The sequence below is a fragment of the Callithrix jacchus genome, chromosome 5 (assembly GCF_049354715.1).
Source record: "Callithrix jacchus isolate 240 chromosome 5, calJac240_pri, whole genome shotgun sequence".
NCBI lineage: Eukaryota > Metazoa > Chordata > Mammalia > Primates > Cebidae > Callithrix > Callithrix jacchus.
This window is the reverse complement of record NC_133506.1, coordinates 130,798,677-130,812,397: the sequence shown is the minus strand read 5'-3', so window position 1 is coordinate 130,812,397 and position 13,721 is coordinate 130,798,677. Positions and strand designations below refer to the sequence as shown.

Below are 13,721 nucleotides of genomic sequence, written 5' to 3'. Positions count from 1 at the left end.
GTGGACTGGGAATTTCTGGGGCCTGAGAGGTGAGGGAGGTGAAAAGAGTGAATGAAGTATATCTGGGTCTCTGCGGAGACCTAAGATCTAATCTACAGAGGCACATGGGAGGTCACACTGTGTATGGATAATGATGATAATAGTTAATGTTTATTTAGCACTTATTGAACATATCTTTACCTACATCATCTGATTTTAACGTCTACAACAAATTGGCACTACTATTTCCCTGGTATGTTACAGATGGTGAAAAAAAGTCCTGGAGAGATTGAATTTCTCAATGTCACATAGCTAGTGCATGGAAGAAGAGGGATTGAAACCCAATGTTGTCTGACTCTAGAATCCATCCTCTTAAACACCAGATATACTGCCTCTAGATGGGGAGCCCTACAGAGCTTTTTTGATTGTACGAACTTCCATTATGTGCCAGCCACTGTGTTAAGCCCTGGGGATATAAGATCTAATGAGATTGGGTCCCTACCCTCCTGGAGCTTATAGTCTAGTGCAGGGTGGTCAAACTCTGGAAAGGACCAGATAGTAAATATTTGGGGTATTGTGAACCATATGCTCTCTGTTACAACTACTCAGTTGTGCCATCAAAGCACAAATAGAGCCACAGATAATATGTAAAGAAATAATCCTGGATGTCTTCCGATAAAGCTTTATCATATTCAAACTTTAGTCTGAATTTCATGTAATTTTTATGTGATACAAAATTTCGTTTTTTTACCATTAAAAATGTAAAAACCAGGCCTGGTGTGGTAGCTCACCCCTGTAATTCCAGCACTTTGGGAGGCCAAGGTGAGGGGGGATCATGAGGTCAGGAGTTTGAGACCAGCCTGGCCAATATGGTGAAACCTCGTCTCACTAAATATACAAAACTTAGTTGGGTGGAGTGGTGTGCACCTGTAATCTCAGCTACCCAGGAGGCTGAGGCAGGAGAATCGCTTGAACCTGGGAGGTGGAAGTTGCAGTGAGCCGAGATAGCGCCACTGCACTCCAGCCTAGGCGACAGAGTGAGACTCTGTCTCAGAGAATAAAACACACACACACACACACACACACACACCAGCCGGGTGTAGTGGCTCACTCCTGTAATCCTGACACTTTGGAAGGTGGAGATAGGTGGACTGCATTGAGCTCAGGAGATTGAGACCAGCCTAGGTGACATGGCAAAACCCCATCTCCACAAAAAATGCAAAAAATGGCAGGCACCTGTGGTCCCAGCTACTCAGGAGGCTGAGGCTGGAGGCTCACTTGAACCAGGAAATGGAGGTTGCAGTGGGCTGAGATGGCACCACTGGGTGACAGAGTGGGACCCTGTTTCAAAAAACCAAACCAAACCAAAAACCCCAACCCCCCCCAAAAAAAAACCCAAAACAGTAAAAATAATTCTTGCAGGTCATCCAAAACATGCTGGTGGACAGTGTTTGGCCTGCAAGCTAGTCTGCCTACTCCTGGTTTAGTGAGACAGGCATAAAACACAATGACCTATTAGAAAGCAAAACAGTATTTACTTACCAGTGAGGGAGGGGAAGTGACCAGAAAGGGCAAAGAGAACGTCTGGGATACTGACCATATTTTATTTCTTGATCTGGGTGGTGGTTATATGGTTACACCTTGTGATATATTGTCAAGCTGTGCACTTACGACTTGTGCACTTTTCTGTATGACATTTTTAAATTTAAAACCTCATTAAAAATGACAAACAGTGTAATAAGTCATCATGGGGTAAGGTCGGATGCTGTGGAATAAGCAGCTTTAATCCCTTGGAGCGTGGGAGGGGACGGGTCAGAGAAAAGGCTTCTCCAAGGAAGTAATGTTTGACAAGAGGGCCCATGGGAAAAAGGAAGAGGCACTAGGTTATTGGGTCAGCTGTCACTACGGATCCTATCCTTATTTTAAAAAATATTTTGATCATAGACTTTTTGCATTAATTTTGACATTTTAAAACGTCGCAGTATAACACTTATCTTGATGACTGTTTTGGAGCCCCCTTAAATTATGAACCCGAGGGGAGTGCCCCAACCCGAGTCCCGCAAGGCTGCAGAGGGGTCGGAGGCTCAGCCCTTAGCACAGTAAGCCACTGCCCCGCCCCCTTTTCTTCGCCTGTGTAATGGGAAAGGGGATGAGGTGGGACGAGCTCTCCAGGGTTTAATATTCTCCCTGGCCCGATAGGGACAGCATGTTGCAGGGCTTACAACATACGCGGTCGAAATAAAGATGCTGCTGAGTTCCTGGCGGAAGCTCTCTCGCCCCAGATTTCCTCACTCTAGTTAATTTCCCAGATTAGCTGGGAAGGCTCGCTTGGAGCCGGACTCCATGATTGGCTGGGACGAAGTCACACGGGAGGATTCGCTACTAAATGCCAATGTAGCATGCGTCATCAGAGAGCGACGAGAGCCTCCCGAGAGGGGCGCGGGTAAGTAAAATAAGCTCCTTCTAATTGGCTGCTTCCTTGAGGAGGGACTGAAACAGCGATGGGGATACGCTCTCTTCCAATTCTAGGCTTCCGGGATTTGGAGGGAAGGTGAGGATTGGGGAGAAATGTATAAAATCGCGCGTGTCCCGGAAGCACAGTGGGGCGGGGCTTAGACGGTGGGGCGTGATTAAGGGCGGACCTCTCTTTTGGGGGCGGGATTCTCTCGGGAGTCGGGGTGGAGCCGCAAGGCTCTGCTTTCCCGGCGCGCTAGGGGTGGGGATTGGGGCGGGGCCTCGCTTGTGGGCGGGGCCAGAGGCCGGGTGGTGGCGGGCTTGCAGAGCCCGGCGGTTGTCAGGACCCACTTGCAGGTTGCTGTTCCCAGCCATGGCTTCGCGCTGCTGGCGCTGGTGGGGCCGGTCGGCGTGGCCTTGGACCCCGCCGCTTTCCGTCGGGAGCATCCCGAGTAGGAACAGGGCGCCTTTGGGGCTGGATGGGAGCGCGGGGAGGCCTGGAAGCTCTGAGTAGGGGTCAGAACCGAGCTGGGGCAGGGCTGGAGAGGGGCGAGACTGGAGGGGTCTCTTCCTGCTGGGGAGATCGCGGTGGTGCACCGGGGCGGGCAGGGATCTGTGCGTGAGATGTGAGGCTTTTAGGGTGAGAGTCGGAGGTCAACAAAGGTAAAAAGGAGAGACTATGAGATCCACAGGTGTGAGACGGGGTGAATGGGGGATGATACGGAGGTCTGTGGGGCGAGAGGGAGGTCTGAGTCGAAACAGGGATTTGTAGGAATAAAACAGGTCTATACGGGCAATATAACGTTTTGTGGAGAGAGAAGGGTTAGAGGGGCGACATTTTGGGGAGACCGAAGGGGCGAGATTGGGATGATATAGAGGCCGTTGGAAGGATGTGGGATTCTACCCGATTGGATAGGGAATGAAGTGGTGTTGGGTAGGCCATTGGCAGTGGTGTAGTAGGTTCATGGGTGAGATGAGAGGCTCTGGATGAAGACTCAGCCTTTGGGGGTTCAGATGAATTAAGAGACCCTACAAATGCCAAAGACTTGAGGAGCAAGAGAAGGAGGATGCAGGTGAGGGCGAAGCTTGGGAAGTTCCAGCTTCTGTTGGATATTCAAGTTGGTTTTCGACTGGGGAAAGAGGTCAATTTTGACCTTTTCCCTCTCCTCTCCCTGGCCCCAGGCTTCCGCCATCAGTTCTCCACACAGGAGACGACCCCCCAGATCTGTGTGGTGGGCAGTGGTCCAGCAGGCTTCTACACCGCCCAACACCTGCTAAAGGTAAGCCACTTCCTCATAGTCCATCATTCACCTGCTGCTCCAGTCCTAAGGGCAAGCCTCACCCCCTTTGGGTTTTACTACCACTCCTGGATGCCTGATGCGGAAGGGGCTCCCAGCCATCTGGCCTGGACACTTCCCACTTGCTTCCTCACCTACACCTGGGCCTCTCCTCCCCTCACATCCTCAGTGTGAGAGAGGACCACTTGGTGGCCAGTGGTCAGTGGCAGGTGGTCAGCTCTGCCTCCCTGGCCAAGCACTCCAGAAGGCTTGTGTATACCTGCAGAATGACTTCATCCTCCCTCCTTTCTCCTCTGTCTTCACTTTGTCCCAAATATTCTGCATCTGGAGGCTAACTGCCTCCTCTGCTTTCTGTAACTTTACCTTTTTTGCCATGCCCTCCTCACCCAGAGCTCCAATCCTTCCCTGCCATTTTGTTCTTTCACCTTGCCCTCTGCCCCTCCCCCTTCCCCTGTGAAGGCCAGGATCTCAAGGCTTTTAGTGTCCGCCTTGGTAGGCAGGGCCCCAAGCCAAGGCTACAGGCTATCCTTGAGACTCCACATCAGACTTTGAGACAGAATAGAGAGGGGATACCCAGGTTAACTGAGACATGAGACAGTGGCCTAGCTTTGGAGAGGCTTGAAGTATCCGTGGGGAGACAAGAGAATGGATGAATATCTTAATTATGCACACACACACACACACACACACACACACACACACACAGATACTTGAAATGCAGGGTGACCAACTGGCCTGGATTCCCCAGGACAAGGGGATTCAGCGCTAAGCTGAAGGTTCTTGGGAAACCTGGATGAGTTCATCACTCTACTGAAAAGTGACCCATGCATGCTTCCCAAGCAACACGGGTGAAAGCTAATTACAATAATGTGGGCAGAGTGAGCTGAGGCAGGTGGGGTCAATCAGAAACTTCCTTGAGCTGGGAGTGGTGGCTCATGCCTGTAATCCCAGCACTTTGGGACGCTGTGGCAGGTGGATCACTTGAGGTCAGGAGTTCGAGACCAGCCTGTCCCACATGGTGAAAACTCTACTAAAAATACAAAAATTAGCCATGCATGGTGGCACATGTCTGTAGTCCCAGCTACTTGGGAGGCTGAGGCTGGATGATTGCTTGAACCTGGGAGGCGTAGGTGGCATTGAGACAAGATCGCACCACTGCACTCCAGCCTGGGTGACAGAGTGAGACCCTGTCTCAAAGAAAAAAGGAAAAGAAAAGAAAAAAACCTGTTTCCTGAAGAGGATGCATTTGAGCTGCACTGAAGAAGACCAAGGGCTTTGGCGAGGACCTCCCACATGTGGGGAGTCATCCTGGAATGCAAGGCCATGGGCACGTGGCCATGTGGGAGGAAGGACAGACAGCCTGGCCTCTGGGATGGAGACTGGGGAGTGCGTGGGGGCTGGAGAGGCCCTGAAGGGCTTTGTCAAAGGGACAGTTTATTAGCTGAGCCTGAAATTTTCGAAGTGGGGAGAATAAGCCTTCCAGGCAGTGTTCTTTTTTTGAGATGGAGTCTCACTCTGTCACCCAGGCTGTAGTGCAGCGACACAATCTCAGCTCACTTCAACCTCCACATTCCAGGTTCAAGTGATTCTCCTGCCTCAGCCTCCTGAGTAGCTGGAATTACAGGTGCGTGCCACCATGTCCGGCTAATTTTTGTATTTTTAGTTCAGACAGAGTTTTACCATGTCAGTAAGCCTGGTTTTGAACTCCTGACCTCAAGTGATCCACCCACCTCGGCCTCCCAGAGTGCTGGGATTACAGGTGTGAGCCACCTCATCTGGCCCAGGCGGTGTTCTTAGCACAGCTGCACTCAGCTGGCAGACACTTGCACATGCTTTCCTTATGGGATGGGATGGGATGGGGAGGGGCTCAGGACAGTTACAATCCTTGTTCTGATCCTTGGGCTGATCTTTGCTCACAGGGAGCTCCAAGCTGCTGGCTGTGCTCCTAAGACAGGACCACCTGCAGCATATTTGGGACAGTGGCAGTTAGCTTGAGTCAGGCACTGAGCGCAGCATCTGGTAGCATCCCCATGGCAACCTGCAAAGCAGGTGTTGTGCCTCTTGCTTCACAGGTAAGGATTCTAGGGCTGAGTGAGGTTGTCCAAGCTTCCACCACTGAGCAGGGATGGCACTGGGACCTGAGCGAAAGCAGCTCCATGCTAGGCCATCCACGTTCATCCATTCAGTAATGAATTACTGGACGTAACACATTCTGGGTGCAGGCTTTACTGGGAACATGGAGGTGAGCAGGACAGACATGGTCCCTGTGCTCTAGGACCTGACATTCGAATGTGGGGTGGGTGGACAAGGGGATAACTTAAAAGGTATTTTAGGGCTCTCATGCTGTAAAGTAGACATTGGGGTGCGGGGAGGGGGTCAATGCCCAGTCTGAAGGGAGAGATGTCCCAGTTGCAGTCTGAAGGACAGTAGACGTCAGGTTGGGGGACAGTGGCAGGAGTGTCCCAGGCACAGAGAACTGCATGGACAAAGAGGAAGAGAATGGCCCTAGGGCAAAGAGCAAGTTCTAGAAGGTGCATGTGTGCAATAAGGAAAGAGGAGGTGAGAGCCAAGGCTGAGACGTAGGTGGGACCCCGATCCTGGGGAGCTTGGAAGCCACTGTCCAGGCTCTGGAGGCAGGTTTCTCTGGGAGGCGTCTGAAGCTGCCTCCTCTTCCACCATCAGTCTCCTGGGGCATCTTATCAAAATATACATTTCTAGGCTTAGCTCGACGCTAATGTGGCTGGGCCCAAGAGTCAGCAACATTAAGCACCCCGAAGGATTCTCATGCCCACTGCTGTTCAGGTGGTTGGCTTCACTGGAGAGTTTTGGGGTGCTGTTTTCCTTCAGGATGCCCCATCTGCCTGCAGGGTAGATCCAGGCAGGGCTGGTAGCCAGAGAGTGGTGGGGAGCTGCTGGGGTGACAGTGAGGAAGAGGACTGGGAGAATGGGGGATTGATGGGATCAGGAGGGGGGCAGGGAGGAGCCCCAGGTTCCAGTTTGGACTGTGGGTGGATGGGGTCGAGGGAACAGGAGCAGAAGGGGAGCTGTTTGGGGTGAGGAGACTTGGCTTGAATCTGGATGGATTTGAGATATCTGGGGTGGGACATCCAGGGGTCTCAGGTTTGGAGCTTTGGGAGAGGTCTGGGCAGGAGAGAGAGAGTAGAAAGTCACCAGCAAATTCAGGGGAATTTGAGGTCACAGGAGGGAGTGGCTAAAATCCTCAGGGAGGAGAGAGGGGTGCTTCAGAGAATGTCCTTGGGGAGCAGCTGGAGGGAGAGGAGAAAGGGAGGAGGTTTCCTGGAAGATGAGGTCAGCCATGAGAGATAAGGGGTAAGAATATCCAGCGGACTTAGCATTCTGGAGGTGGCCCTGGAGAGGACACTGTGACCCAGAGTGAAGGATCTGTAGCAGGAAAGAATGGAAGATAAGGACAGAGAGGTCGGATCGGGTAAGGTGCTGACCTCCAGGCTGAGCAGTTTGAACTTTATGCTGTGGCACTGGGCCCCAGAGGAGATTTTTGAGCAAGGCAGTGACATACAACAACTGAATAGTAATGATTGCTCCCTCCTAGACTGAGCACTCAGAGTAGGTTGCACCCTGGGCTGCCTGATTACTCATTTAACCTTGAGCATGATGCCACAGGGATCTTCTTTTGGGCAGAGACGAAACTTTCCCTGGGGCCCAGAGCCAGCTAGTGGTGGAGCTGGGATTGGCATACAACGCCACCTGTTTGACACCAAGCCCAGTGCTCTTTGTGGGTACAACACCTGGGGCTTGAGGGAGGTGGTTTGGGTAGCCCCCTGTGGCTGGTTTGGGATGGGGGGAGGCAGGAGGTGGGGGAGGGTGGACTTGGACACCGGCAGGTGAGTGGAGGGGAAGACGGGATTTGAGTAAAGGTGAGGAGGTGGGTGGGAGCCTTTGTCAGGGGTAGGGCAACTAATGGGCAGGGTCTTCTTTGCCTTGAGTCCCAGTGAAGCTGGAGGTGTCATGGCGAGGAGCTAGGATAGGGTGGGGGCTGGGCGTGTCAGCCATGGGAGCCCCAGCTGCTTTACTGCTAACTGGCCTGGGGCCCAGAGTCTTACCACCTTGACCTTCGGATGCTTCCCAGCAGCCCTGAGAGGGAGCCATTGTCCTTCTAGTGTGCAGAGGGGGAGACTGAGACCTGGGGAGGACCCGGGACTTGCTGGGATCATGTGGCTGGTTGGTGGCAGAGCCAGATCAGACTTGACTGCTGTACCCCCGACCCTGTGCCTTCCCCAGGGCCTCTCAAGGTGCCCTGGGAAGGCGGTCAGTGCAGAAACTCTAAGATGGGAGAGACTCTAAGATGGGAGCAGGTCTATTTCCATCTCTCCTCCCTGAGAATCCCCAGCTGTGCCCCTCCCTGTCCTGCTGTTCCCCTTTCCCAGAGCATGGTCCTGGGCACTAGAGCTGAGGCCCTGTGAACTCAGAGGGTGGTCCTCAGGTCCTCAGAGGACAAAGAAGCCGCCCTGATACAACTGATTCAATTCCAGCTGGGGAAGCTACCGCCCTCCTCAGCCGGCCACTTTCTCCCCATCGCCCAGGGCCAACCAGCCTTCTGTTTTTTGGTTTTTTTTTTTGACACAGAGTCTTGCTCTGTCACCCAGGCTGTAGTGCAGTGGTGCAATCTCAGCTCATTGTAACCTCCTCCTCCCGGGTTCAAGTGATTCTCCTGCCTCAGCCTCCTGAGTAGCTGGGATTACAGGCGCCCGCCATCATGCCTGGCTAATTTTTGTGTTTTTAGTAGAGATGGGGTTTTGCCATGTTGGCCAGGCTGGTCTCGAACTCCTGACCTCAGGCAGTCCACCTGCCTCAGCCTCCCAAAGTGCTAGCATTACAGGCGTGAGCCTCCACAAGGAATGCTCTTTTTCCTTGCACAGGGTTAAGCCTTGTGTTCTCAGCCCAGGGTCTTGAATGCTCCTGCTGTCTGGGAGGGGGAGGAGTGTTCTGTCTGGGAGCCTGGGGGACCTGGAGGGGGGTCGCAGCCTCTCTCTCCGCCCCACCAGCTGCCACCCTGTTTTCCAGCAGCACCCCCAGGCCCACGTGGACATCTACGAGAAGCAGCCTGTGCCCTTTGGCCTGGTACGCTTTGGCGTGGCGCCTGACCATCCCGAGGTGAAGGTGGGTCTCTCTGGGCCTGGAGGCTGGGGTTTGGTCAAGATGAGGAGGGCAGGGAGGCTCCCTGGCTGGATGAAAGGACTTCATGCCCTCTGTCCTGATGCCACCCAGCTTTCATCCTGGGGACACAGAGTGGTGAGGGTGGTGCAGACGTGGGTCTGTCCTGATGCCACCCAGCTTCCATCCTGGGGACACAGAGTGGTGAGGGTGGTACAGATGTGGGTCTGTCCTGATGCCACCCAGCTTCTGTCCTGGGGACACAGAGTGGTAAGGGTGGTGCAGACATTGGTCCTTGGAGCTGCCTCACCCTCAACCCTTCCCATTCCCGGGGCACCTGGCAGAATGTCATCAACACATTCACCCAGACAGCCCACTGTGGCCGCTGTGCCTTCTGGGGCAACGTGGAGGTGGGCAGGGACGTGACAGTGCCGGAGCTGCGGGAGGCCTATCATGCCGTGGTGCTGGTGAGTGCGGCCAGGCCCTGGGTGGGGGAGGCAGGGGCTGCAGAAGGCGGCTGTCGATGGAGGGCAGCAGGGGTGAGGCCAGGATGCACACTGCAGAGGAGAAGCTGGAAGGGTGCCGCTGGGAGCCTAGGGGGCTGCCTGGCCCACCAGTGCTGGTGCTGAGAGCTGTGGGCCTCGGGCCTGTCATCTTTCATCAGAGCTATGGGGCAGAGGACCATCGGGCCCTGGAAATTCCTGGTGAGGAGCTGCCAGGTGTGTGCTCCGCCCGGGCCTTTGTGGGCTGGTACAACGGGCTTCCTGAGAACCAGGAGGTGAGTTTGGGGAGCATGCTTGCTGCCTCTTCCTCCCCACCCCTCGGCCCTTGGATGCCAGACCTGGGGAAAGAGGGAGCTGCCATCTGATGGTGAGGAGAGGTGAGCTGCTGACTGAAGCAGGAGGGCCTTGGGGGAGAGCTGGGTCCAGGTGTGGGAGGAGGGACCTGAGTTGTGGACTTTCCTGGTGTGGGGAAGCCCCAGGGCACAGCAGGGACCGGGCATGAGGCACCTGTAGACTGAGGTGAGCTTGAGTGGAGCAAGGCCAGGGGCCCTATCCAGACCTTTCCCCTGCAGCTGAAGCCAGACCTGAGCTGTGACACAGCTGTGATTCTGGGGCAGGGGAACGTGGCTCTGGACGTGGCCCGTATCCTACTGACCCCACCTGAGCACCTGGAGGTGAGTGGTAGGCTGGGGCTGAGGGGTGAAGGTGGGGTCACCCCGAGGAGAGAGTGGGCCTGTCTGCAGGATTCAGGGCCCCCTCTCCAGGTCAGGCTCAATGCCTCTGTTTCCCCGTGGTGCCCAGGCAGAGGCCCTCTGAAGAGCAGTCCCATGAGCGTCCTCTTCTATCATTTTCCCCTGCACTTTCTGTCCTCCAGCTGAGGGGCCTTTTTCTCTTTACTCTTCAGTACCCACAGGGCCCTTGCTCTCACCATCCCCTGCCTGGATCATCCCTGCCCACCTCCCACCAGTTAACAGCCGAAGTTCATCTTTTAGATCTTGGCTGGGTTGTCCCTTGGCTTCCCTGAATTGGCCCCATCACACCTCCTCCCACAGACCCAGCTACTGTGTCACAGCCTGTTATCGCCACAGCAATTTTACACATGTGGATGAGTATTTGATGAGTATTTCTCTCCCCACCAGATCAGAAGCTCTGTGAGGGCATGCTCCTTGTCTCTTTTATTCATCATTGATGCCCTTCCAAGCTCTTTGCACGGGGCTGAGCACATAGGAGAGGCCCACTAAATACTTGTTGAATGCAAGTGTGGGCCTGGTGCGCGATTAGTTGGAGTCATTTGCAGAGTTGGCAGCAATGCTCCATATGGCCACCAGGGGGGAGCAGTGGTACAATTTTGGGCCGCCAGCCTTCTGGCCCACGGTGGGGATGTGACCAAATGGAGAGTCCGGTTTCCCTGGTCAGTGATGATTTCAAGGCCCTCCTTTTGTGCCAGAAAACGGACATCACGAAGGCAGCTCTGGATGTGCTGAGGCAGAGTCGAGTGAAGACAGTGTGGCTAGTGGGCCGGCGTGGACCCCTGCAAGTGGCCTTCACCATTAAGGTGCTGGGGCAGAGCCAGGGTTCCAGGTGGAGGGCCTCTCCTTAAGGGGTGGGATGGGGCAGAGTCCCTGGGAATAGCTGCTGCCTGGGATGGAAGAAGGGGAGCAGTCAGGGTCCCGGGGCCCTGTGCCTTTGGGGAGGATGCAGGTGGTGGTTGCTCCTGCCTGGGCTGGACCCTGGAGTGGACTCAGATGGACAGTGTTCCGACCTGACCTCCTCCCCCATTCCCTGCCCCCACCCTCAAGGAGCTTCGGGAGATGATTCAGTTACCAGGAACCCGGCCCATTTTGGATCCTGTGGATTTCTTGGGCCTCCAGGACAGGCTCAAAGGTGAAGGACCCTGGCCTGGCCCACCAGCTACTGGGGAGGGTGTGGCCTAAGTCAGAGAGGGTCAGGGAAGGGCATTCAGGAGAGGGCTGGGCTCCAGGGACAGCCTGGAGACAGTCTACGATGCTGACAGAGGTCCCGCGCCCAAGGAAGCGGCTGACGGAACTGCTGCTTCGAACAGCCATGGAGAAGCCAGGGCCGGAGGAGGCTGCCCGCCGGGCATCGGCCTCTCGTGCCTGGGGCCTCCGCTTTTTCCGAAGCCCCCAGCAAGTGCTGCCCTCGCCAGATGGGCAGGGGGCAGCAGGTGTCCGTCTGGCAGTCACTAGACTGGAGGTGAGTGTCACGTTTTCCAAAGACACCCCCTTCCCAGGCCTTTGCCACTCCAGCCTGGAGTTGCCCACACTCTCTCCTCTCCCCAACAGGGTGTCGGTGAGGCCACCCGGGCAGTGCCCACGGGAGCCATGGAAGACCTCCCTTGTGGGCTGGTGCTCAGCAGCATTGGGTATAAGAGCCGCCCTATTGACCCAAGTGTGCCCTTTGACTCCAAGCTTGGGGTCATCCCCAATGTGGAGGGCCGGGTTACGGATGTGCCAGGTGAGAGGGTGTGAGGGGCCTGGGTGGCAAATTCTGGTGGGAGGCCAGGAAGCTGGCGTCTCCTGGGGCCATGCATTCATTCATCTAGCAACATGCACTGAGAAGCTTCTGTAGGGCAGGCCCTCTCCGGACCCAGTGCCACCCTCTTCTTGGCCCTAAGAGAAGTTCCAGTCTAGCTGAGACATATGGGACATATCTCTGGTCATTAAGTCATTCAACAAACATTCACTGAGGTCTGTTCTGGGCTAGGCCCTATGCTTACTGCTGGGATTGGAGATAAATAAGGCAGTTGTCAGGGAGCTTCCAGTTTTACTAAGTGCCCACACACCTATCTAGTCATTAGTTCATTTGGTAAACATTTATCAAAGGCCTACTGAAACCGCAGGGGGCAGACTGCAGCTCCTAAGCTTAGGGATCCCCTCATCTAAGGGACACAAAGGTGAAAGGGGGTCTGGTAAAAACAGGGTGAGAAGAATCCAGGGCAGTGGACCAGCAGCCACTGCAGGCTCAGCCAACAGTCTTTGGGGAGGCGTGGAGTGTCTGTGTGTGTGCGTACGTGGGTAGAGATTATGAGCACAGGATGGCCAGGGTGGTAGCCAGCCACCTCCCTTCCTTCTCCTTTTGTTCTCACCTCTCAGGCCTCTACTGCAGCGGCTGGGTGAAGAGAGGACCCACAGGGGTCATAGCTACAACCATGACTGACAGCTTCCTCACCGGCCAGATGCTACTGCAGGACCTGAAGGCTGGGCTGCTCCCCTCTGGCCCCAGGCCTGGCTCCGCAGCCATCCAGGCCCTGCTCAGCAGCCGAGGTTTGGGCCCCGATGCTGAGGTCCTGGGAGGTGGGGTGGGAGGGCCTTCTTTGGGGTCTCACTCTTTGGGAGGGGGCTGTTCTTGGAGGGGTGAAGGAGGAGGTAGTGACAGTCTCCCCTCTGCTTCAGGGGTCCAGCCAGTCTCTTTCTCAGACTGGGAGAAGCTAGATGCTGAGGAGGTTGCCCGGGGCCAGGGCACTGGGAGGCCCCGGGAGAAGCTGGTGGATCCTCAGGAGATGCTGCACCTGCTGGGACACTGAGCCCAGCCCCAGCCCCTGGCAGGGAAGGGATGAGTCCTGGGAGGGGACGGGCTGGGTCTGCCCAGTGGGACTCTGCTACATCCTGGCAGGGCAGGCTTGGAGGCTTGGCTGCCCTTCCAGGGTCTCTTTTCCCTCCTGGGGAAGCTTGTCCTGACCAGCAAGGTTTTAGGTTTCAGCAACCTTAGGGTCGTGTGGAGGAGCGGCTGACCTAACTCCTTCTCACCTCTCATACTGGAAATAAAACAGCTGCAACCAAGGGCTGTGGTTGATGGGGGACTTTTTTTGGAAGGGTTGGTTGGGGACAGGGGTCACCTGCTGGCGGTAGCTCCCCTACCATCACCAGGTAGGGATGCAGCCTCTTAAGGGCTTGAGGGGGCTCGGCAGCCCCGCCTGGCGTAGGCACCTCCCTTTCTCCACTCGGTTCTGCTGTGGTTTCGGATTGCCTATCTTCTGTCCACATTAGGGCCGCCCGGGATGGGACCCCAGCCTGCCTGCTTCACTGGCCCCCTGGTTAACCCTTAGGTGCGGGGGTGCTGAGCAGCAGCTTGTCCTTGTGCCTCTGGGCGCCCCAGGCAAGTCTGGCCCAGGTCCTATTCTCTGTCCGCTCTCTGTCGGTTTCCAGCCAGACCCACTGGCCTTTAAGAATAGTGCCTTAGTTGGCTGGGTGGTGTTTCACGTCTGTAATCCCAGCACTTTGGGAGGCTGAGGTGGGTGGATCACGAGGTCAGGAGATCGAGACCATCCTGACCAATATGGTGAAACCCCGTTTTTACTAAAAAGACAAAAATTAGCCGGGCGTGGTAGTGTGCG

General features: G+C 55.3%; 1 protein-coding gene across 21 annotated transcripts; it reads left to right on the top strand.

The window, feature by feature from the left end:
* Positions 1-2,717: 2,717 nt before the first annotated feature.
* Positions 2,718-13,167, top strand: FDXR (ferredoxin reductase). 21 transcript variants are annotated; one of them, XM_035301727.3, is made up of 13 exons: positions 2,718-2,885; positions 3,433-3,551; positions 3,642-3,713; positions 8,778-8,870; positions 9,209-9,331; positions 9,529-9,642; positions 9,940-10,041; positions 10,815-10,922; positions 11,167-11,251; positions 11,382-11,581; positions 11,671-11,842; positions 12,481-12,651; positions 12,781-13,165. In XM_035301727.3, exons 1-13 carry the CDS (start codon positions 2,807-2,809, stop codon positions 12,909-12,911), a joined length of 1,569 nt encoding a protein of 522 aa, XP_035157618.3. In that variant the 5' UTR covers positions 2,718-2,806; the 3' UTR covers positions 12,912-13,165. The 21 variants fall into 21 exon arrangements, with proteins under 21 accessions (XP_035157618.3, XP_035157611.3, XP_035157608.3 ...); XM_035301720.3 differs by lacking the exon at positions 3,433-3,551 and having other exon boundaries at positions 3,616-3,713; positions 9,233-9,331; positions 12,781-13,167; XM_035301717.3 differs by lacking the exon at positions 3,433-3,551 and having other exon boundaries at positions 3,616-3,713; positions 9,233-9,331; positions 11,349-11,581; positions 12,781-13,167.
* The last annotated feature ends 554 nt before the right edge of the window (positions 13,168-13,721 follow it).